Raw genomic sequence first — 24,654 nt, 5'->3', positions numbered from 1 at the left:
GACTTTAAACTTTCAATAACATTATAGTCATTTAATATGAAATTACATCATTAGAGAAAATAAGAAAGAATGAAGACCACTTATTGTCAAATTGTTAGAATTTAAAATACAATATTTGCTCAAATATGCTTATCTAATAAATAGCCAGAGTTCATATAGCCACACTATCTCTTAGTTGAACACACCATCATTAATGAAAATCTTTTGTACTTTACATGAATTGTACTTTCAAATTAAATAATTTATCTCTAGATAAGATATATTATGGAGTTGGAAAGAATTCATGGCTAACTTTTCTTTCTGTTTTAAATGTAATTAATAATAATTTGGATATAAGAAGTTAAAATAATTGATAGCTTTTAAAATAATCTTTTAGAGATTTTAAATCATTATCCATAGAATACATACATTTAAAAAACTTATGTGTATTTGTGTATTATGCATATTTGGGCTCACATATTTGAATTCTGGCACAGCAATTCTATTTAGGAACTTCTTTTGAATAAGTATTTAAAATTAAAGTAATGTATTTCTGGCTTCTAAAATTCCTTGCTTTATCAATTCGATCATAGAAATGTGTTCCATCAATGTTAGTGGAGTGAAAGTAGACTTAGGAAGGGACTGTTTTTAACTTTGATGGGGTTTAGTTTGTAAAAATTTTTTAAATTGAAAATATTATTTACAGGGCATAAAAATACTCCCTGAATGTTTTTTAAAAAGTGAAGTAATTAATTAAAGCTATTCAGAGAACATAAAAATACTAGCTGAGCATTTTTAAAAAACGGAATCAGTTAACCAACTATATTCAAGCAATTTTTACTCCAAGAGTTTTATATACCTAGGTATAATTTCAAATCAAGTTCTAGACCCCAAATCTCATTTTCTTTTGTATTAAAACCACACAAAAATCAATACAAATGATTTCTAGTGATGGGTGGATGGATTTGAGGATTTTAAGTGATGTTTTGATGATATTGAAAATTTTAATTTCAGTAGTGATGTAATCCTTAAAAAAAACCAAAGCATTATCATGATCAGGATAGATGTTGATATGCTTGATCTTCTACATTTTGATAGTGTGTTACTATCCGTTTTGTAACAAGATAATCATTCCTTTAACAAACATAGCTTGAGAATCTACAATGGACCTGGCACTATGCTAAGTCCTAAATACAAAAGTGAAAATAACATTCTTGCTTTCATGAAACTTACAGGTTTATTAGGGGAGAACAAAGATGCACATCTTAGTCAACTGGGGTGGTTTTGACTGCAGGAGACATTTGGCAGTATCTGGAGATAGGAAGTGGTCATGACTTGAGGTGGAGTTCTTCTGGCACATAGTGGGAAGAAGCCAAGGATGCTATTAAACATCTTACAATGCTGTTAAAATATCCTACAGCAAAGAATTTATCCAGTCTAAAATGTCACTAGTGCTGAATTTGATAAACCTTGATCTAAGTGTAAAACATTTTTAGAACTCTTATTATAGAATGATGCACAGACTCTGGTGGGAACACAGAAGAGTCAGTGGTCAATTTAACATCTCAACAAACAAGAATGGTTGTCTTGATAGAGGAATATTTTCAAAGAAGAGCTGTGCTTGAGCTGATTCTTGAAAGGCTGAATGGAGAGATGTTCCTGTAGGGAGAGGGTGGAGTTGGAAAGAAGAGCTTTCCAGACAAAGTCAGCAAAGTGAGCAAAGGCATGGATGTGTAAAATAACTTCTTATCTCTGGGAACTACACAAAGTATAGTGTGTAGGTTGGGGGTGGGGGTTTGGGTGGGTAAGCAGGAATCTCATCTTGGGAGCTTTTTCTTACTATGTCATGTAGAGTTGGGTTTTCTCCTGGAAGGTGTTAGAAATGATGAAAGATTTTGAGCAGGGACATATGATGAGGCAGTCTATTTGTAGGATTCATCAGCCATGGTGTGAAGTGTCATGATTATTTAAGGGAAAATAAAATCCTACTTCATTTGACCAGAGAAGAAACACAAGAGGATATAGTCTCTCAGTAGGAAAGAAGATTCCTTACTTCTTTTCCTATAAATGTTTTGCTTCTGATTCAATATCTTTTACTTTATTTGTCAGAACTATATCAAAGCAACAAACACTTAGCCTTAACTCATTTTCTGTAGTTTCATAAATGTACTATGTTGCTGATTGGCTGACTCTTGCGGACAGAAGCTGCCATGTTGTAGCTTCAGGTAGCATTGTCCTTCCTTGGAGGTTCTATTTTCAGACTCTTGTTGTGTAGCCATGGTGAAGAAAAAAAAATCTGCTTACCAATGAAAAAAAGACAACTATAAATGGAATCTCAGCTGTAGCAAAACCTTATTTTTCTGTCTCAGTGGTTCTCAACCCTGGATACTTACTCATTAGAATCGCTAGAGGGAGAGATTTGTGTTTCTGTATTTCTTGAAACTCCTCACGTTAACTCAGACAACTCTGCTATGGATACAAAATATTAACCCCACATTTTTTTATTTGGCTTTGAAATGACTTATTTTTTAGATTTTTTTCATTGTAAACACACCTTCTTATTTCCATTAAAAGTTAAAATGATCTTTTAATTTTTTTTAGCATACACCTACTTTCAAAGAGTAACTTTCTGACAGTGTAACAGAGCAAGAGGGAAGTAGTCTATGATTTCTTATATAAAATCCACAAACTGGATGAATCTCACTCATGTAGCAGAGAGATAACTAGAGATTTGAACATGAAGTTTTGAACAGTGATATTTATATCGATACTTTTAAATGGTCTTATTTTGTGCTGCCCATCTCTATGATCAATTGGTTCACGTGGCTAGTGAGTGTGGTGCAGTGAAGCAGGTCTAAGAGTTTGATCTTCCTATGGCCCACTCCTTGTTCTTTAGCCATAGATTATATTATTATTATCCTTTTGCTTGCTTCTTTTGTGGGACCAGTCAAAACTTGTTTGTGGGTAGGGACATTTAGCCCATGTGTACCATGTTTCTACCTTATTCTAAACTGGTGGGTTTCAAACTTTTGACTATAACTCACAGTCAGATATTTTACATTGTGATCTAGTAGACACACATCCATCCATAAATGTATAGCACATAAACATTTTACAAAAATAATCTATTCCATTCCATCCTATACTATCCCATACTATTCTATTTCATGAGAAATGTTATTCTTGACCCACTAAACTAATATACCAGCACAACAGTTATTTTAAAAGGTTTTCCTAATCTAAACCCATGATTTTCAGCACAGCCTGTGGGTTATAGCATCCTCTTAAGGGGGTCAGTAAAACCCTCAAGGGGTGTGCAGATAGATTGAAAACAAAACTGTTCTTTGTTCCATTGCTTTGATTTGTGTGTAGTGAAGAGAGTTAATTTATACAGATTTTCAAATGTCACATGTAGGAGAAAATGAGACTGTTTAACATTTTTGAAAGATCTAATCCCTACTTTTCTTCAAATCCCACTTATATTTTATCTTTTTCATGGAGTCATCCGATGAATGGACCAAACTAAACACCCATTGAAATTCACTTAGTAGTTAAGTATGTATTGCTGGGTGACACCTTTTGTGTAATTCTTTGGGTCAGAGACATTTATGTTATGATGAGCTTTAGTTTTCATACTGTTCTTCATAGACTATTTACCAAAGTAGTCTGAAGAGGTGGGATCTCCGTGACTCTGAGGATTTATGTTTAAATTTGCCAAAGATCCTGCTGTCCTAGTTATAATGAAACACTGTCTGCAGTCTCATCCACAATAATACATTCTTTTGCTCACCTCCTTCCTTCTGCTCACCTCCTTCCCCTCACTTACTTCTGTCTGAGACCCACTGTAAGGGCAGTTTACCTTGCCTACTGTGGCCCACAGCCATCTAGAGCTTGCCTGATGGTTCAGATCCCAGAGACCATTTTGGTTTATGAGAGAGAGCCGAAAAATTGTGTTTAAAATTATGTCTTACATTCCTAACCCTGGATATAACTAGGACTATAACTTTGTTAGAATTATGTTCATCTCATCTAAAACACAAAAGCTCATAAGCTATCTTCTTAAGAAGTGATAACTCTCCTCCCCTTCATATCTCTCATTCTCCAATATCTTGACCTCATTGACTTTCATCCTATAAATGTTAGGCTGATTTCTGCCTCTTCCCCCTAACTCTACTAGATAAAGGATGAAATGTCCTTTTTTCAAAGGTTCTGTAACCCAGTTTTAGTTAGCCACTTAGATCATGTAGGTCCTTATTTTACAGATAACCAGAAAATCGAAGAGAAGCAAAATGCGTTACTCAAGTTATCACAGAATAAGTTACCACTAGGTCTCCTGATTTTGAGTTTTTATTATGATAAATTACAAATATACAAGATATTGAAATAATAGCATAATCTTTAATATTTTTTCTATATTTCCTACACACACACAAAAACTTTTTTTTCAATGAGTTATTTTTAAAACAGAAATACTGCCGCTCCTTGAAAGTCAGGATTAATGCTTAATTCTGTCCTCTTAACTACTGATTTTCAGAGTAAGGATTTGATATAATGATCACTTCCAGTGATGTATGCATAACCTTTTAAATTCATAAAATAGAAACAATTAATGTGGTGCTTATTGAAATGTTTAAATAGAAGGATTTAAATTTTAGGTTCTCCCCGACTTCAACATCAATTCTTGAGTAATGCTTTTGTGTGTATATGCTACTTGATCCAACTGGCTAAAACGTTGGTGGATCTCATTTCATTATGTCCCGAAGTGTTGTGCTTTGTGGATGTGATTTTATTGTTAGCAAATAGCTGAGTTAGAGATATTAGAAATTATTACTTCGGAAGCTTCCTTTAGTTACCTCCTTTTATATTATCTATTACAAGCATGCGTTACCTAGGAAAAACATTTAGCCACTTGGTATCAATTCCCACATCTAAAAAACAAAGGCAGCTCTCTGTTCACTTCAATGTACTCCTCAGAGTGTTGTCATGAAGGTTAATATTACATCCCCCCAAATAGTTCAACATGACAAAAAAAATCATGAACATTAATGAGAACAGGGTTGAAAATGTATTTCAGGCAGAACAAAGTGCTGTTATAAATTACCAGCAGACTGTTTTATTTTGTGGTTATTGTTTCCTAAAGGCTTTTGAGACCTTTGAGAAACAAACAAATATAGATGCAAGGAGAAATAAATAAAAGTATAAAACCAATAACAACTTATTTATATTTTTTCATGTAATTTTAATTTTACCATTTTTGTCTGTGGAAGGACAGAGCTGCTCAAAAAGTGAAAGGGCTATTGCCTTTTTTTTTTTTTTTTAACACTATTGAGATTAGGCTGTGAGACCTCTTACAGGTTTTATTTCTTATGAAAATGACAAGAGATAGATATGAGGGTGTTCTAGATGCAACATTTGCCACCTAATTGATTGTCATAGACAAAGTTAAAAAAGCAGTAGAAGATCTCTAAATCTTCCTGATATAGTAAAACCTAAATTCTGATAAGGGAGATGATTTTAGAAAGAAGTCTCTGGGGAATTTATCACTATATTCTCCTACAGTTGTTAAAACATCATGCATTCATTGGCTCTTTATAACTGGAAGTCATCTCAGTCATTTCTAGCCAAACATTTCATTTCACACATGAGGTAACTGAGGGTAAGGCACATTATGTGACTTCCCCAAGACCACAGACAATTAGTGCTGAAATGGGAACCAGAGCCCAAGCCTATGCTTATATTTATTCAAAGGTATGTTAGTGTGTGTTGCATAAATGTCACATTATATGAATTAATGGGCAACATGAAAGCAAAAATATCTCAGTAAGCCTCTAGAAGGAAGTTGTTGGGAGGCCCAGCCTGTAATTTATGATGATACAACAATGTTTTTTCCTAAGAAATCTTTCATTATCCCAAGGTCATAAATATATTCTCCATAAATTAACCTCTAGAAGTTTTAATGTTGATAATGTAATTATAAAGCTGAAGTGTTTGCCTTTTGATTAAAAACTTTTGGAGGGCAGAAACACATATTCAGAAATGCATATTCTGTGCATTTAGTGAAGTTACATCAAACTGGCATTTATCATCAACAAATTCAACTACGTAATCTTGGAGAAAAAAGAGAAACAATTAATTTAAATAGCATGTTCAGTCTTCCTGTTATTCCAGTCAATGAATTTATTTATGACTTTATGTAAGCGTGAGATAGACAACATCAAACTGATATCCTACAGTTGATCTTAGTTCCCCTGTAACTCTGAGTGTAAACATCTCAAAGTGTGGTATATGATTTTAACATTTAAAGGTGTGATTCTATCTCAGCTTTTATTATGGCTTCTGAAGCAAAACAACCATTTACTCTGTGTTTAGTGTGAGGTTTCCCGGATGTTCTGTTTCGAGTAATTGAAAAATATCTTCTGAATTTTTTAAGGATGAACATTGCATTAAAACTATAAATGACCAAACCTAGCTATTCTTGAAGATTTTAAGCGCAAATTCTATTTATCTGTAAGTCTAAGCAGACTTTGATAGTCATTTTTTAACAGGTTTTTGAGAAATATTTGATTTTATATGCAAGTAGTTAACTGACGTACAGAATAGGAAATTGAATATAATAAATTTTTATAAAAGGCAATTTAATATGTTTGAAGGAGTTTAATTATCTGCTATAATAATCCATCTATAAATTATTTAACTAGTGCTTAAAAAGAGATTTTAAAATTTGTTCAATCTTACATTTTCTTAACTATCTCAATAATATATATAATCTTATATATAATCATGTTAATTTTACCTTAAAAGTCTAAATTGTTTACTCAGTTCCACATCTCAAATCAAAATAAAAGGACAAAACTGTTAGTTAAGTAGGTCAAATTCTCTAACACATTTGAAATACTAAGAATACCAACATGCATAGATTCTGTAACATGAAAAATGATTCTCTAGGTTTTGATTATCTTTAACACTTCTATGCCTACATAATCCTGGGGTTAATAGATGCTGATAGATGGAAAGCACTTATCTTCTAAGCTAACTGCAATTGCTTATTAGCCAGAGGTTTTGACTGGGACAATGGGTAGATTCTTATTAGTAATCATCATGCAACATAACTTTATTTACAGCCTATACAAGGACTTGATAAATTAGAGAAGAATTGTTATAGCCCACATGACTTTTCCAGACCATATAATCCGCATTTCTAATGTTCTTTAGATTCATGTTACATGTTAACTCAGTTTTTCTCTCTGCAATCTCAGTCATGCAGCTCTTAATATTTGATTAAATTTTGAATTTATGGACTCAAGATATTTGAATGAATTTCATCTAGCTTTAAATATTTCTGATTTTGACAGGATCTTGCATTTTCTCACATTCTTTTGGTCTGGTGGGACCATAGACTTCTTACCAACGTAAAGTGCTCAGATTTTCTGTATTACAAGAGACTAAAGGGCTATCACACCTTAAATGCAAAGCATACACCTTTGCATTTAGTTGTATTAACTTTTTGGTCTCTTTTTTTGGATCCCAGATTAAGGAAAAAAAACAGGTATAAAATATACTTTTGGTGAATTGGGGAAAATTGAATATTGAATTGATATTGGATGCTATTATGAGTTAATTGTAATTTTCTTAAGTTTGGTAATGGTATTGTGGTTATGTAGAGATGGTCCATTTTTTCTTATGAGATGTGTGCTGAAATATTAAGGGCCAAAATGTCTGAAACTTAATACCAAATGATTCAACAATCACCATCACCACCACAACAGATAGATGGATGGATGGAGAGAGAAAGTAAAACAAAACTATGAGAAAATAATATCTACATGGACCCGTCACATCTCAAGACTGTGTTCGAGTCCATGGTGGCCTCAGCATCTGAGAATGTAACCTTGATAATATAGAGCTCATCTCCAAAGATACTAATCTATTCAATTGTGAGAAGAAAACCTGGCTGTGAACAGCTCATGGATAATGTATATCTCTGTACAGGGTTTTGTATTTAAAATTAGTTTGCATCTTGGATACATTCAAATGAAGATTTGTTCTTTCTCTTTAAGTGAACTCAGATTATCCAAGAGACTGATTTTTGTCCATGGCAGGAAACACTTTATCTTGCCATTTCAAGATAACTCTGGTTTAAAATTTAGTTTCTTTGGTGTTAACTATTCAGTCATAGATAATATTCTCTTCATCCCCCTTCTCCTAACTCCTCATGTTTCATGTATGGAAAGGAATGGTAGGGAGATAGTATAGTGCAGGTTTAAGAGCACAGATTCTGTAGCCAGATAACCTGGGTTCAGGTGCCATCTCTACCACCTCCTAGGTGAGTGACCTAAAGTAAGCTATCTAACTATCCTGTGCTTCAATTTCTTCACCTGTAAAATGGGAACAATTATAGTACTTATAAGTTTGCAGTGAGAATTTAAAGGTAAAATTGGTAAATAATGTTTAATAACTATTAAATAATGGTTATCAATAGTAATTATATAAACAAATAAATGATAAAAATTGATAAAGTATCTGATGAACAAATTCTTGCCTAGGTGGCTCCTTAGAGTTATGGGAGAAGCTACAGATTGAAAAATCAGCGGGTGTAGGATCCAGTATTACTAACTACTCATAGGATTTTAGGCAATCTAAGATCTCTTTGGGTTTTAGTAAATGCAGATGTTGGAGAAATGACCTCTAAGGAATTTTCCTGTTCTAATGCTTTATGACGTTACAGGAGAGATGTAAGTTCTAAATAAATGGATAAATATCAAAGTCCTTTGAACAGTATAAAATATTTGATAAATGAATGTTACAAAAATCATCCCATGAAGTACACTCACAATATGTTTTCAGGAACAGGATCCTGGGAGGAGAATGACCAGAAGCATCGCTGCTTGCTGGCATCATTTACCCTTTGGCCTCCGGCATTCAACCTGCTCAGCCATGCACATTGATTATTTTACCCATCTCTGCCTTCCACACATGGGAGATTAATCTCAATGCTAAGATCTCATGTGGCCATAGAGCTCTATCTCCATAGAGATAGAAGAGGAGCTTTTTTACAAATCACCTGCAGCCATGGAGATTGTAGAGCCATGGTCAGATTGATTTGCTTTTTCAAGCAAAATTGGAAATTCAAATATTATGTTACAGGCACTGTGTCTCCATGCCACAGTACACCCCACCTCTTTCCTTACTATCTGTCTCTGTCTTGCCGGTTATTTCCATCATAATGGAGCAAGGCTAACAATGTGGGCATGGTACCAGTTCCTATTGCCATCTGATGCTCCAATGGGCTTTGGATATATGCGCATGTTGAGGGAACATTTAAATAATGTTTGTGTGCTGCACAGTCATAGAAACAACATTTCCACACCAGGTCCTTTGATCTCCTAAAAACCAGCTATCATAATACAAGCAGATGTTTGAATGGGTAGAAATAAATCCAGGGGGCTCCAGCCTACCCCGTGGGGCCTCATACGACTCCATTGGCTCATTCAGGTTTGCCATTCTCCTGATCTTAGTGGGCATATTTATCACATTTCAAGTAGGCCTGAGTTCCAACCACAAAATTAAAACAAACAAACAAAAAAATGCTTTCTACTAGAATGGTAAGGGGTCAGTGTTAGAGTTGGGGAAAAAAAAAAACCAAGGAGAATCAGTTTCTTCAACTGAAAAAATCAAAGAGAGCAGTCTATGTCATGGATTATTAGCAGCTCTGGAGCAAAAGATGTGCTTGACTTTAGTTTAAACCTGGTGCCAGTGTCAAAATACAGACGGCAGCAAATTGTAAATACTTAGCAGGCTGCCAAATTTGTTTGAAGCAACTTGGAAGTAGAAATAATTTAGGAGGGAGCCAGAATCAGAAAAGTCTCCACAAAGGAGACATATTCCTGGAGAAAAAGAACATTTGAGCAGAGGAGAATGCTTATGAGAAAAAGAAAACAAACAAAAGCATGACATGTTCTGGAAGTTGTGATAAGAGCGTATGCTAGACCACGTATTGTGTGAGGTGGGGGTGGATAAGGAAGAGGTAAAGTAAACTAATAGGGAATGTTTGGAGTCAGATTGAGGAATTGATGAGGAACTTAAATAAAGATGCCAGTAAGGTTGCAAATAACAGGAGTGAAGCCTTTGGTATCTATGTGAGAGGTAGCATCAGTAGAGCTGCAAATAACTATTAAAACTCTAGTTGGAGTTACTGAGTGAAACAGAGGGCTAAAAATACAGGAGAAAAATGTGATTGGGTGAAAAGTTAAGGTTTGTGTGTATTGCATCAGATACACACATAGGACTTCGATATGGAATACTTAGGCTGGAAATACAGGTCTGGATGTGAGGAGAGAGAGAAGAGCTGAAAATCTGATGACAAGAGAAGTATAGGGACTGGACCTTTAAATTTGTATGAAGTTGGGAAGTTTCAAGGATAGAAAGATGAAGAGCGTGATCAGAGTGGTAGGAAATGAGCAATCATAAATGAAGGAGATTGGGTTGTTTGCTTTTTTGATATTGAGCTGCATGAGCTGCCTGTATATTTTGGAGATTAATGCTTTGTCAGTTGCTTCATTTACAAATATTTTCTCCCATTCTGAGGGTTGTCTTTTTGTCTTCAATCCAAAAATGGGCAGAAGACCTAAATAGACATTTCTCCAAAGAAGATATACAGATTGCCAACAAACTCATGAAAGAATGCTCAGCATCACTAATCATTAGAGAAATGAAAATCAAAACTACAATGAGGTATCACCTCACACTGGTCAGAATGGCCATCATCAAAAAATCTACAAACAATAAATGCTGGAGAGGGTGTGGAGAAAAGGGAACCCTCTTGCACTGTTGGTGGGAATGTAAATGGATACAGCCACTATGGAGAACAGTATGGAGGTTCCTTAAAAAACTAAAAATAGAACTACCATACGACCCAGCAATCCCACTACCCGGCATATACCCTGAGAAAACCATAATTCAAAAAGAGTCATGTACCACAATGTTGCAGCTCTATTTACAGTAGCCAGGACATGGAAGCAACCTAAGTGTCCATTGACAGATGAATGGATAAAGAAGATGTGACACATATATACAATGGAATATTACTCAGCCATAAAAAGAAACGAAATTGAGTTATTTGTAGTGAGGTGGATGGACCTAGAGTCTGTCATACAGAGTGAAGTAAGTCAGAAAGAGAAAAACAAATACCGTATGCTAACACATATATATGGAATCTAAAAAAAAAAAAAAAAATGTTTCTGAAGAACCTAGGTGCAGGACAGGAATAAAGATGCAGACATAGAGAATGGACTTGAGGACACGGGGAGGGGGAAGGGTAAGCTGGGACGAAGTGAGAGAGTGGCATGGACATATGTACACTACCAAATGTAAAACAGATAGCTAGTGGGAAGCAGCCGCATAGCACAGGGAGATCAGCACGGTGCTTTGTGACCACCTAGATGGATGGGATAGAGAGGGTGGGAGGGAGACGCAAGAGGAAGGAGATATGGGGATATATGTTTATGTATAGCTGATTCACTTTGTTATACAGCAGAAACTAGCACACTGTTGTAAAGCAATTATACTCCAATAAAGATGTTAAAAATTTTTTTTTAAATAACTCAAGGAGAAACAGGACTACGCAGGGCATGAACACTAGGACAGGAAAGCATTTCACAGGGTGTGTAAATAGCATTGCAAATGTTACAAAGATTTCCAGTAGTGTGAGAAAAAAAGAGGTTGTTGGATTTGGTCATTAGAGGATTCCTAGTACAAATAGAAGAGTAATTTCAGTAGAAAGACAGGAAAAAAGCAAAATCCTAAGGGGAGAGTGGATGAAAGTTAATGAGCTAGAGGGTTAGAATGTACTAATCTTTGAAACAAGTTTCAAAGTAAAGAGAAGAGCAGTACGGCAATAACTTTGTAGTTTGAGAAGGAGATTATAGGGGAGGGGAAGTAGCCAAATAAAAGGAAAACTTGAATTGTATGACAGGTGTCAGTTCTAACCACCTAGCCTTCGATTATCTCTTTGTAGAATTTTGGAATAGGAAATGTCTCAAATATTCTAGGTTATGACCTTGGCTTCCATTTCTCCAATTATCCCTTTTAGCTGTTATAACTACCTAGAACCTTTAAGCACAGTTCCCTTGATGTGATGCTGCAACCTCCACCCAGGCCTTAAGCAAGGGGACGTTGCACTTTTTCCACATTCCCATAGGCCACATGGGTGAATCAGTCTATTAAGATGTTGGAGTAACTAAAGAAAAAAAAAAGGAAAAATTATGCAAATAAAATAAAAAGTAGTAATTATTCTGTACATTAGCTACTTTAAAAATAATTATTGCCCTGGTATTGGTGAGGGTATTTAGTCCATTTACCATCATGTGGTCCTAATTGGCCTTAGTAGGGAATTCTCATCTGTTTGGTCTTTAGGTAGCATCACTGCCCTTGCTGTGTCCACCATGGCTGTCATACCTCACACCTTCTCTGTGGACTTTAGTACAAACTCTAGGCTTCCAAACTCTTCAGTCTTCCAACTCTGGCTCTTAAAGTCCAGATGTTTGAGAACCAAAATCTTCTTGGTCTCTAGTAGTCAAAAACCATGGATCTTTATGCAATTTTCTCTACTTTGAGTTAAAATAAGGCTGTTTGGAAGTCAGAATTAGGCGATATTTTTCTTTTAATATAGGTTCTATTCTCATCTTCCTAAAAGGATCAAGAGCTGTGGGACAACAGAAGTGATCAGGAGGAAACTCATTCAAAATATTGTTATATTACTCAGGAATCCCACATAAAGGTGGGCAATTTAGGGAATTTCCAGGGTAATTTTGACTATATGAGCTAGCTATAGATCCTAACTGCTCAATAGAATGCTATCTCTCTGAATGTGTTAGAAACATCCTCCTGTCAATACATATTATACTTTCCTGAGGCACTCTTTATTTTCTTTCATAGCACTTACCAAATATATATTTAAGTATATTTTAATGTATGCCATTATTAATGACTTTTCCTCTCTCTAGTTTTTAAACTCCGTGAGGGTAAGGACCATGTTTGTTTTGCTCATCACTGGATTGATTCCAAGTCTCCTGAGTCTAATACTTAGAAATTGCTCATAAAAATTTGTGGAATGAATAAATAAATGAATGAATTAACCAAGGAATATCAAATAGTGGAGTACTAATAGAAAGGGGCTCTTGTGTTCTTAGGTAAGAGTTGACCAAAGTATGAAGTTATCTTTATTGTTATTGGTACCCATGCAAAAACCTTTGATTTTTTGGAGGTGGGTTGATATCCAGCCAGAATATATCAGCATGGTGTCTCTTTTGATTGGCTGATTCCTGTGCTATGCCTGCTCATACGTATTTTGTACGTCATCTCTATTGAGGAATATTTTCATTCTGAAATGATCACACTAATAGTCAATTGTTTAATTAATTAGAGGGAAATGGGCATTTAAGATAAATAAATTATCACTTTATTATTGATTTGTTATCACTGTACTTCATGAAAGGATGAAGGAAGTCAATATACTAATATATCTTCAAAGATACTTCAGAAGAATAAAATGTACACGTATCTTGAAAATGTATGTGGTAAATTATTTTAAAAAGCTTTTAGAGTGACTTAGTTCAATCTGTCAGTACCCCAAAAACTAAGGTGCTAGAATAAATGTTCTAAACTAAACACTGTAGATCATTTAAATGCTATAGATTACTTGAGAAAACCCTCAACAGAAAGACAGGTGAGAAATGCGGGGAAAGGGAAATAAATGAGCACTCACTTCGTGTCAGAGAAAATTGGATTAGGTTTTACTCTTAGAAACAACCTTTAGCATTCATATTTTCTCATAGCATACATCAGTCTCTTTAGAGTCATAAAATTTCTGAATGTCTTCTTGATGACTAAACCTGTTTCCTTCTCTGTTTGAGGCATTATTCTGAAAGTACACAGTGTGTTTTATTCTTTGTTTAGCAAGACAAGGACATTCTATGTTAAAGAATGTATATGTACATAATAATGGATATTGCCGATGAAAATTTTATATTTTCATTTTCCTTTTAATATATATTTGCCTCTAATGTCCCAGTGCAAACACAGAAATAAAGAACATAGAGCTTCAGTCTAGACACCCGATCAAAAAACAGATTTCTTCATTAAATAGTCATTGTCTCCAGCATGGTAAAACTGGTGATTTTGGAGGGTGAGCTAATATGTCCTTTTTCTAGAGGCAAGACCATGTAACGCCGTGAGACTTGACTGAGCAAGACAGCTGCTTACCTGTACGACTTCAGTGCCTTTTTTGCCCCAGATCTTATCTGGGTCCTATTGGTTCCTTTGAAGGCTGAAGTAGGGCTTTATTCTTTTAACTTAAATTTTGATCACTATTAAAATACGTACATTTCTTCTCCTCCCCTTTCCTGGGAACTCTTCAAACTATTTGCAGTCATTTAAAGCTTAATGAACTGTTTCTGAACCCTTCTGAGAAGCAGGCTTGAGTGGGTCATACAGAAGCGCCAGGAAAGAGGTTGAGCCCCCGTAGGGGACAGCAAGTCTGTGCAGAGTAGCAGGTCAGTAAATGCACAGGAGGGCTGAGAATGAGAGGATTAAGATGATCACTGATGCCTAACAGCCCATTCCATATTTTTGCGAATCTGTATGATTAAACAATTTGCTTTAGTTTACTAAAAAAAAATGCATGTCTTAGATTGACAATTAAATATTTGAAGAAATGATTTTTGGTTTGAATTTTCTATTTTTCTTCCCAACTAGAAGAGTATCATACACCGTGGCCCATATGAAGGTAATAAAATTAAAGAAATATGAAATTTTGATGAATTGTTTCTGCAAGAGTTATTTCTCGAGAGTAGGTAAAAGCACTTTTGAACAGATTCACTTTTTCTCAGGTCACAGGGGTGCTGTTTAATAAATTACTTTTCTTGGATACTAAGAGCCAACTTTATTCATCTGAAAAGGTTAATGCGGCTGTTCAAAGTGTCCAAGTTATTCCCAGAGAATAATTTATGCACTGAAAATCTGTTTTATTTGGGAAATGCCTAAAGAGAAAAAAAAAGTGCAGTACAAATTAAACACAGGTAGATGTGGTAGTTCATAAATGAAGTTGTTCTTTTTCCCCCGAGCTTCATTTATATGGACTGATTTATATCCCTGACCATTTAAAATTTCAAAACTCCCTCTCCTCTGCCCCAGAATTTCCTGTCATTCCTTTTACTTTTTCTCCATAGCACTAATTGTAAATATACTCTGTATTCCACTTATAGATTTCATTTTCTTCTGACTTCCCTCACTAGAATGTAAGTTCTATGCAAACAATTTTTTCTGACTTCATTACCTCAGCTCTCCTGGACACTACCAGGCATGTGTAAGCATTCAATAATATTTGATAAATGAATGTAGGAATAAATCAATATTGATTAAATTTACCAAATAATCGCCAAATTTCCATTTGATGTACTGTTGTAAGGATCATTTTCTGGAAGGCAATGCCATATAATAGTTGAAGGTGGTTTCTGGAGTCATTGTGTGTTGAATCTTTTTTTTTTTTTTTTAATTTTTATTGGAGTATAGTTGCTTTATAATGTTGTGTTAGTTTCCGCTGTACAGCAAAGTGAATCAGCTATACATATACTTATATCCCCTCTTTTTTGGATTTCCTTCCCATTTAGGTCACCACAAAGCACTGAGTAGAGTTCCCTGTGCTATACAGTAGGTTCTCATTAGTTATTTATTTTATACATAGTAGTGTATATATGTCAATTCCAATCTCCCAATTCATCCCACACCCCCCTTTCCCCCCTTGGTGTCCACACATTTGTTCTCTATGGCTGTGTCTCTACTTCTGCTTTGCAAATAGGTTCATCTGTAGCATTTTTCTAGATTCCACACATTTGCATTAATATACAATATTTGTTTTTCTCTTTCTGACTTACTTCATGCTGTATGACAGTCTCTAGGTCCATCCACGTCTCTGCAAATGGCACAATTTTGTTCCTTCTTATGGCTGAGTAATATTCCATTGTATATATGTACCACATCTTCTTTATCCATTCCTCTGTTGATGGACATTTAGGTTGCTTCCATGACCTGGCTATTGTACATAGTGCTGCAATGAACACTGGGGTGCATGTATCTCTTTGAATTATGGTTTTCTCTGGGTATATGCCCAGGAGTGGGATTTCTGGATCATATGGCATGTACATTGAATCTTGATTCTCATACTGGTCATCTGTTTAACCTTGGACAAATTCCCTAACATTTCTGTGCCTCAGTTTTTTCATCCTCAGAATAAGGAGAATAATTTACCTGTATCATGGTTAGAAAATATACTTAGAAAATATGGTTAGAAAAGTGCTTAAAAAAACATTCTGGGGCTTCCCTGGTGGCGCAGTGGTTGAGAATCTGCCTGCTAATGCAGGGGACACGGGTTCGAGCCCTGGTCTGGGAACATGCCACATGCCGCGGAGCGACTAGGCCCGTGAGCCACAACTACTGAGTCTGCGCGTCTGGAGCCTGTGCTCTGCAACAAGAGAGGCCACGATAGTGAGGCCCGCGCACCGCGATGAAGAGTGACCCCCGCTTGCCGCAACTAGAGAAAGCCCTAGCACAGAAACGAAGACCCAACACAGACAAAAATGAAAATAAATAAATTAATTAAAAAAAAAAAATTCTGGTGCATAATCAGCCCTTAACAGTCACTGGCAGTATCATTAAATCAATTTGTGAAAATAATAATATTTTTTATGCACTCTGCCTAAGTGAAATAAAGTCATGACAATTATGTAGATATTAAAAATATTTTGCCTCAATCATCTGAAGCATTTAGCTCAAAGCATATTTTAAGAATTCATTATTAATATAATTTACTTTCTGAAAATTAACAAGGCATTAATTTTATTTATTTGACAAACTCCAATTAAGTCAAACGGAGTATTACAATAATTCCAAAGATCAAGCTTAGTTTTGAATTCTTCTCTGTCATTTACTAGGTCTGTGACCCTGGGCAAGTCAATTAAAATCCTTGGCTTCAGTTTCCACATTTGTTAATATGGGCGAAAATTAAATCTATGCTAGTAGTAGATTATTAAACGTAGCACAGAATCTGGCACATAACAGATCTTAATAAAAGGAGGTTCAAAAAAAGATTATCAAATGTATAAAATCTAGAGAACAGTGTTTGTGACAGAACTATCTCAATTTATATAAAACTGAGTGAGAATTAAAAGTGAAATTATGTTTTTCTGACTCCAAGTTCAATCTTAAGCAAATAAATTAGAAATTCATATTTTAGAAGAAGTTATTTTAAAACGAGAACTTAATATGAGAAATATTGACATTTGATAGCAAGTCACTCAGCATATGACTTCCTTTGTATCGCTAAGTATAAAACACAGAGCCTCTTAATACCAGTTTAAGAGATGCAAGTGTCTCTTTAAAATCAAGACTTCTGAATTCCTTAAAATTCAATGTTATACATACAATCCTCTCCCTCCCCTATCCCAATCAATTTAAATTTATGGAGGTACTGAGTTAAGAAAGATGTACAAAAACCTTGTGATACATGTCTTCAAGGTCATTGTTATCTAAGAATGTGTTACTAATGTTTTGTAATATTGACCATGTCAGACAGTCTCGTACAACATTGTTCAGTACCAAAGTAGGGTCATTGGATGCTGCACTTAGTGATGGTGGAGAAGATGGGAAATGCTTCTGCTCAGGTTCTCTAATCAGAGTTTGCTGGAGCCGCAATGGGACAGCAAGCATTTCAGGTCATCCCAGGGTAAACCACAGACACTGGGTTCTACCTTGTGACATGAAGCTCAACTAAGTTTTTTAAGCCAGATCGAGACTGGAGTACACATGTCTAGAATTGCACATGCCCAGGAGCAGGGGAGTCTGAGCAAACAAGACATTATGCTTTAATGAGTGTAAAGAATCTCAACACAGTCTCCAAACCCCAAGCACTCCCATTTCAGAAAATAATTTTAGAAACTGTGGCAAGTAATGTCTCCAAGCTTGCTACTACTGTGAGTTGATACTCAAGTTTTCTATGTAGAGAGCAAATGATGGAGATAGGATTGAGGATGGGGAGTGTACAAGAAAATAGTTCATTAACTCCCAAAGTCTTGAAAATGCCATGAGCACTGCCAATGTTATAGGGATCAGAATGTGGATACTGCCTATACAAAAGTTGTGGTGTCCTTCAAAATTCCCCTGCTTAATGTACCATAATATTAAAACACAGAGACCAATACAAATAACATTATAAATATAATAATGTGATGCAACTAATCAGGGCTGTTACTAGCCCATGGGACACCTTTGTATTGTGCAGTCTAGCTCCAGAGCATGTGGCTTAGTCAAAGGAGCACAGACCCTGTCACCATCCCTCTCCACGGGATTGAGAGTGCCTTCTGTATGTTCAGACTGTGCTATGTTCTTTATGTGTTTGTAATTTATCAAGTCTTATGATCATCATCTTGGTTTTCAAATGCTAAATCTAGAGAATGCCTGAGGGGGAACTTGAATCTGTATCTGCTGATATCAAAATCAATGGATTTTCTGTTAAAGCAAGCTGCCTTCTACCTCTACCTTCTTCTTGTCAAAAAAAATATTTATTAAGAGTTTTAATCTCCATGACAGAGCTCTAAGTCTTATTCAAAGTGTACAGATATGCCTTTTGGATAACCTCATATCTGATCTAATGTTGTAAAGCAAAGACTTTACTACTGCTATTAGTGGTCCGTTTCAAGTAGCACGTGTTTCTTAACCATTTTTGCTAAACATAGATGTGTCCAGTTTAGTCTGTAGTAATAATTCTCACTGCTTCCACAATCAGGACCTCGTCTCCCTTTTTAAAAAATAATTTTCTTCCTCACAATGCCCATATTATTGAATACATCTATTAAATAAATTGCATTCACTATGTAAGAATTTATTTTTATATGAAAAGATCTAATAAAGGGTACACGATTTTAAAAGCTAAAGAAAACAACTGATGATAAATGGCAACCAAAATAACATGAAATTTATTTAATAACAGATGATATTTAGGTAGCTTGTGCAGCAAGCTCTTATCAGAAAGATCTAGAGTTGAATTCTAGTCCCTCCACTTGTTTTCCATGTCACTTTAGCGTCCTGAGACTTATTTTTCCTTTTCTATACATGGAGTGGTGATTCCAGTATCATCCAGTGTTTATAAGGATTTGAATGAGAGACTATAGGTAAATGATCTGGCAACACACTGCCTACTTTGTATACAGCATCCACTCAATAAGCATTATTTTTCTCCTGTGAGACAATATAAAACCTAGAAAGCCTTTTTGAATAATAAAAATAACTCACTCTTGAAAATTCCTGACTGAATCCCTAGGGGTGGGAGACTTCTCTAGATTGAGAGACAACAGTGTGGGTCTAGAGCCTCCAGTGCCTTCTAGGAGTTAATGGGACCCATCATGAGAAGGAAGCAGCGGGGCATTGCATCGCTGTGTGTGTGATGGGATGTACCGTTCAGACACAAGCTGCTGTCTTTCCTAAAAGTTTTCCAAAGACTCCAAAAGAGCAAGGCTGTCTTCGTCTATTTGGAGTGTCCTGAGGAGCTAGACGTTGAAGGCATAGGCAAGGCCAAGAGACCCCAGGGTCTGGGTCAGCCATTTGTGTGAGTCTTCTGTTTCCGGAGTGTCCTAGTGGATCAGAACTAACCAGACATGTGGCTGTTCTTCCTAAAGTGATTAGGTTTGTGCCTGAATGGTATGTTATAGTGCCTAAGGAAGGACGCTCCTGTTTAATTAATAGTTTTTGTGTCTATTTTGGGGAGTAAACTCATGCTTTCCTTTCCCACATCCTCACCAAAGTGACTTTGTTCACCATAAACATGTTATATTAAAATGACGATTCAAAAGCAAGACGTATTTCCTTCCTTTTGCTAAAGACTTAATTGATCATCTAAGGGCAGATCTTCAAGGACAGCTAAAACATCATTTTTTTTCCCCAAGCCCAAAGCTTTAAAAATGCAATAAATTATTTGAACAAGTCATTTGCAGTTTTATTTTCTTTTTGTTTTTTATACATAGACCAAAACCACCAACCCAAAAGATTTTTTTCCAGTGTACAAACTATGCTCTGAGAATAAGTTGGCCACTTCTGGAAGATATTTTAACTTTATCAGGACAATAAAAGGCCATATAGGAAAAAAAAAAATACCAGACTGACTGGAGTTTAAGTATTAAAGTCAATTTATATTTATTTGTTCAACACACATTGACAATTTCCATTACACTCTCCTAAGAATTCAAGGTTTTCATGCTTTTGTATCAATTATCAACCACCAATGAGCAGACATTGGAGAAACCAGGATGTCATTCTACATGTAGTATTTTTCTGTTCTCCCTTTTGCTTTATTCCTGTGTTTCCTAGGAAAATGATATACAAACCATTGATTTTGAGAAGTAGTAGTATCCTGGAATTCCTTTGTTGAGAGGAAATTTTTCTTGACATTATCTGGTCATTGAGAGCATTGAGAATTCTCTGAAAATCAACTAATGAATGTTAAATCCCTCTGACTATGGATATTGGTACTTTAAAGTGTAGCATTGCCTCCAAATCAGTCAGTCTGCCTAGCTATGCTGTTCTAACCTGCTAAATACTTGGTTTGAGTTCTTCCTGTTTATAATAAAAATCTTTCTTTTGCAAATGTTATGATTTATATCTTAGTTCTTCTACTACAAAAGCCTAGCTTTGTCACGCTTGCAAACTGGAGTCAAAGAATAAAAATAATTGTGAAATATTGTAGCCAAAATCTCTGCCTCATTGTTGATAATTATTTCTGATAATCCTTAGGTCTTTAATGAGCTTTGCCTGCATGGATGTAGACAGCCTGCCTATCCAACAGTGAGTTGAGATCAGCCTCAGTCTTCCCAGCAAGTGAGAGTGAAGGCTGGTGATGTCCACATGAAAAGTAACTCTTTTCTAGGTTTTGCAATGGAACAGATATGGTTGCTCTTGCTTCTAATAATTAGAGTGCTTCCAGGGTCTGCTCAGTTCAATGGCTACAATTGTGACACCAACCTCCACAGTAGATTTCCTGGTAAGTCTGAACCCAGTCTTTTCTCTAATTGTATCTGGAAAGAGCGATTATGTTTGAATAGTAAATCATTTAAATACATATGGAAAATGAGGGGGATATCTGTCTATATTAAGTGGATGTTAGCAAATGGCAAATGACAAGAGACATTTTTCTGAAGTTGTAATTTATAACCACATTAACATACAAAGTGTTCATTGTAGTTTATATTATTATGACTGCTCACAGATGTGAAAAATATTGGCTAATGGTTGATAAAATTGGGAGAGGCTAATGTCATTCAAAATTTGTCTAATTGAGGGATTTTTTCTCATAAATTAATTCAGACTTTAAAAATTGCCCTTATATGCTGATAAATTTATTTAGGAAGAATACTCAGAAAATGACTGTGAAATATTATGCAATACTCAAAAAAATACTATTTCAATGAAATGTTGGTCACCACCAAAGTACACACGCCAGCTTCAGAATGCATTTCATAGCAACACGTCAATATTATGACAGACATGAGATTTTGACCATATTGATGGACGTGTCCCACAGGTTCCTAAAATCTGCACTTTTTAGGGGTAATTTAAGGTTTCACTTAAGTCATCTTTTTATATCAGCTAAAGTTATAGAACCACAGTTCAATAGTTACAAAATAAGAATTAGATGATCTGAAACTACTTTTCTACTTATGTATTGCAAACTGAAATACCTTCTGCAATGTTTTACATGCTCCTGTGTTTGGAGCATGCCAGAGTAACAACACACCTGCACAGAGCAATCAGTAGGTAGGTAGGTAGTTAATGTGAAGTTTCTAGTTTATTTGAGGAGAGGTAATCTGGCTTGCTCCAGAATAAAGACAAAAGTATGTAAGAATGGCTTCATGAGCCCAGACCTAGTATGAAAGTACTTGACAGGTTAAGTAAAATAAGGAGGTCAAGATGGGGAATGTCCAAAGGCAAGTTTACAAAGGTAAGTTAAGGCAGGGTTCTTAATGATTTTGAATACCACAAATGATAGGATTTTTTTTTTCTTTACTATGGAAAATTTCAAACATATGCAAAAGTAGAGATTAGTAAAAAAGCGCTCATAGTAATCATACAGCTTCATCAGTTGTCAACATTTATAAATTTTGTTTATCTCTCCTTCTTACTACCTCCATCTCTGAAATATTTTAAAATACATTCATTATTCATGTTTCATTATATATATAAGTGAAAAGAACTTAAAAAAGTCATTACACTTATATATCTAATAAACTTAACAATAATTACTCAATATCATCTTATACTCAGCCAATTTGCCTCTAAATCCACATGGTGCATTTGTTGACGTGTTTCTTAAGTCTGTCTTAATTTATAGAAGTCCTTTGCTTTTCTAAAATGCCATTTATCTCTTTAAATAATTTGGTAATTTGTTTCTTAGAATTCCAACACTCTGGATCTGGTTGACTGTAACTCTTACGTGTCATTTAATATGCTCCTCTTTTCCTGGATAACCTGTCAACTAATGAGAGCTAGAGGTTTGAATAAATTCAGGTTCAATTGTTTTGGCAAGGATACTTTTTGTATTATTTGTTTAATAAAAGTGTTTTGTCTTCATTTTGTAAGCAATGAAGAGCCATTGCATCTTTTTAAACATACTTTTTTAAGGATTTGATGTGGTCACATTTTGTTTCAGAATGCAGACGTTGGGGAAAGTGTGAAGGACAGAATCAAGTTAGAAGAACTAGAGGCAGAGAGAAATGTCACGAAGGCAGTGGCAGTGGAAGGAGTAGAAGGGGACAGTTATTAAGAGATGCAGTATTTTGTGGTGGACCCCCCAGAACTTGAGAACTGATTTGACTTGGGAAGTGAGAGAAAGAGAAGGCTAGAGGCTGTTTTGAACTTAGATAACTGGATGTCGGTACTGTTAACTGATGCCAAAAGTATAAGGCATTTGCATGTTTTAGAAAGGAAGTTTGGGTTTGAAAATAATGACTTTGAAGTGCTCTTAGAAAGTAGAGGCAGCCTCTACTCATAAGTAGGAAATCTGGACCTGGGTCCGAGGAGAGAGGTTGAAACCGAAAATAGCTGTGTGAGAGTTGAATCCCTGTGCAGTGAGTGAGCAATGAATGAGGGGTAGGAAAAGGAAAGTTATGGAAATAGACTACTATTTAAATAACACTGGTGGTGAAAGAAAGGGAGGAGTAAACTGAGACAGCAGTTTAAATGAGAAAGGAGATTTTTGGATTAGAGGACTAGAGACACCTGAGTCTACATGAGCAAAGAGAAAGTATTCAGAGACTAGGAATACTAGCAAAGAAATAATTGACGTAATGAGGAAAGAAAATATGGAAGAGATCAAAGGTACAGGTGGAGGAGTTAACCTTGGAAAAGTGGCAGCTGTTTGTTTGATTTAGGAGAGAAGAGAAATAAAAGACAGAGGCAGAGAAGTTGAGAGATGCTAATTATGTTCATCTTCTTGGTAGAAGTGGAAGGCAGAGACCCTCAGAGAGTGAGGGGCCAGAGGCCTGGCTGGGACCTGGGAAGGGTAGTTAAGTCTTACCCTGTTATGGATAAAAAAGAAGGCCAGAATGTAAGAAGATTGCTTGGCAGAGAGGAACTAGCTGATGATGTATTATACTTGTAAAGGTAAATAAAACCTGTAAATAAGCCAAGAAGTGACTAGGACAGCAAAAGGAAGTATTTTTCATATGGTAAAATTTAAAAATTATGTTAAAACTTCCATTTACAATGGTGCCCACTGACCATCAGCATCAAAATCACCTGAGATAGTCATTCAGTGTGGACTTCACTGCTTTCCCCCAGATATGTAGTGTCAGAATCTCTGAATATGGTGCTGGGAATTTGTATTTTAAACCCTGCAGATGAGTCTCATATGCATTATGATTGAGAACAGATGACTGTATTCTATTATTTTCTTGAATCCATTATTCCAGTTAAAAGCACAGTCATGTTTGGGGAAATATAACTAAAAACAAAATCTTCTCCCAACCCAAAAATTCTTTCCACAAAGATAGTAGAGATGAGAACACATTTATCATTGAATAAGCATTAAACCGGAATGTGATGCTCAACACAGGCAATTCATTAAAAGTTTGCAAAGACAGAAAGGAATCTCACTCTTTTACATAGTCAAGCAGAGGCAACCCATTGCATACATGGTTTCAAAATAAATAATAATTAGTCCTCAAGTAAGAGGACTTGACAGCACCATTTGTCACGTATAGTTCATCCTGAATTTATCTGGTAATTGAGGTGACCATCTGTGTTAGTGTATTAGCTTTCTCCAGAGGGAAGATAAAATTCTCCTATCTTTATGAAAGGAGGTACTTTTGTGATTTGGAACAAGGCTCCCACCCTCCCCAGACTGTGAGATAAGGATACTATTTTCCTTGATGTTTACATTTCTAAGAGATGGTTCCCAAGTCCTTGAGAAAGACGTCCCTGCATCATAAAGCTGACAAAAGTCCTATCCAATTTTCAAAAGGATTTATATACATTTCAAGGAGAAGAGAAAGTACATACAAGTTTTCTGATATAAATGGTCTCTTCCTTTATTTTCAACAGGGAGAATTAAACCTCTTCTTTTTAATTTGTATTTGT

General features: G+C 35.5%; 1 protein-coding gene across 6 annotated transcripts in view; it reads left to right on the top strand.

Annotated features, from left to right (window-relative positions):
• Nucleotides 1-24,654, top strand: part of ZPLD1 (zona pellucida like domain containing 1) — a 356,592-nt gene that overhangs the window by 289,676 nt on the left and 42,262 nt on the right. For 3 of the 6 annotated variants that reach the window (XR_014263090.1, XR_014263091.1, XR_014263092.1), the window contains one exon: nt 14,731-20,930. Coding sequence is in view for 3 of the 6 variants with exons in the window: in XM_082460473.1 (XP_082316599.1) it covers nt 20,926-21,061 (136 nt within the window). In the remaining 3 variants the exon portion in view is untranslated. Of the gene's footprint in view, nt 1-14,730; nt 21,062-24,654 lie in introns of those variants that run through there. The other 3 variants (XM_082460475.1, XM_082460474.1, XM_082460473.1) reach the window with 3 other exon arrangements.

This window comes from Balaenoptera physalus (assembly GCF_965194825.1).
Source record: "Balaenoptera physalus genome assembly, chromosome: 4".
NCBI lineage: Eukaryota > Metazoa > Chordata > Mammalia > Artiodactyla > Balaenopteridae > Balaenoptera > Balaenoptera physalus.
This window is presented reverse-complemented; position numbering and strand designations above follow the sequence as displayed.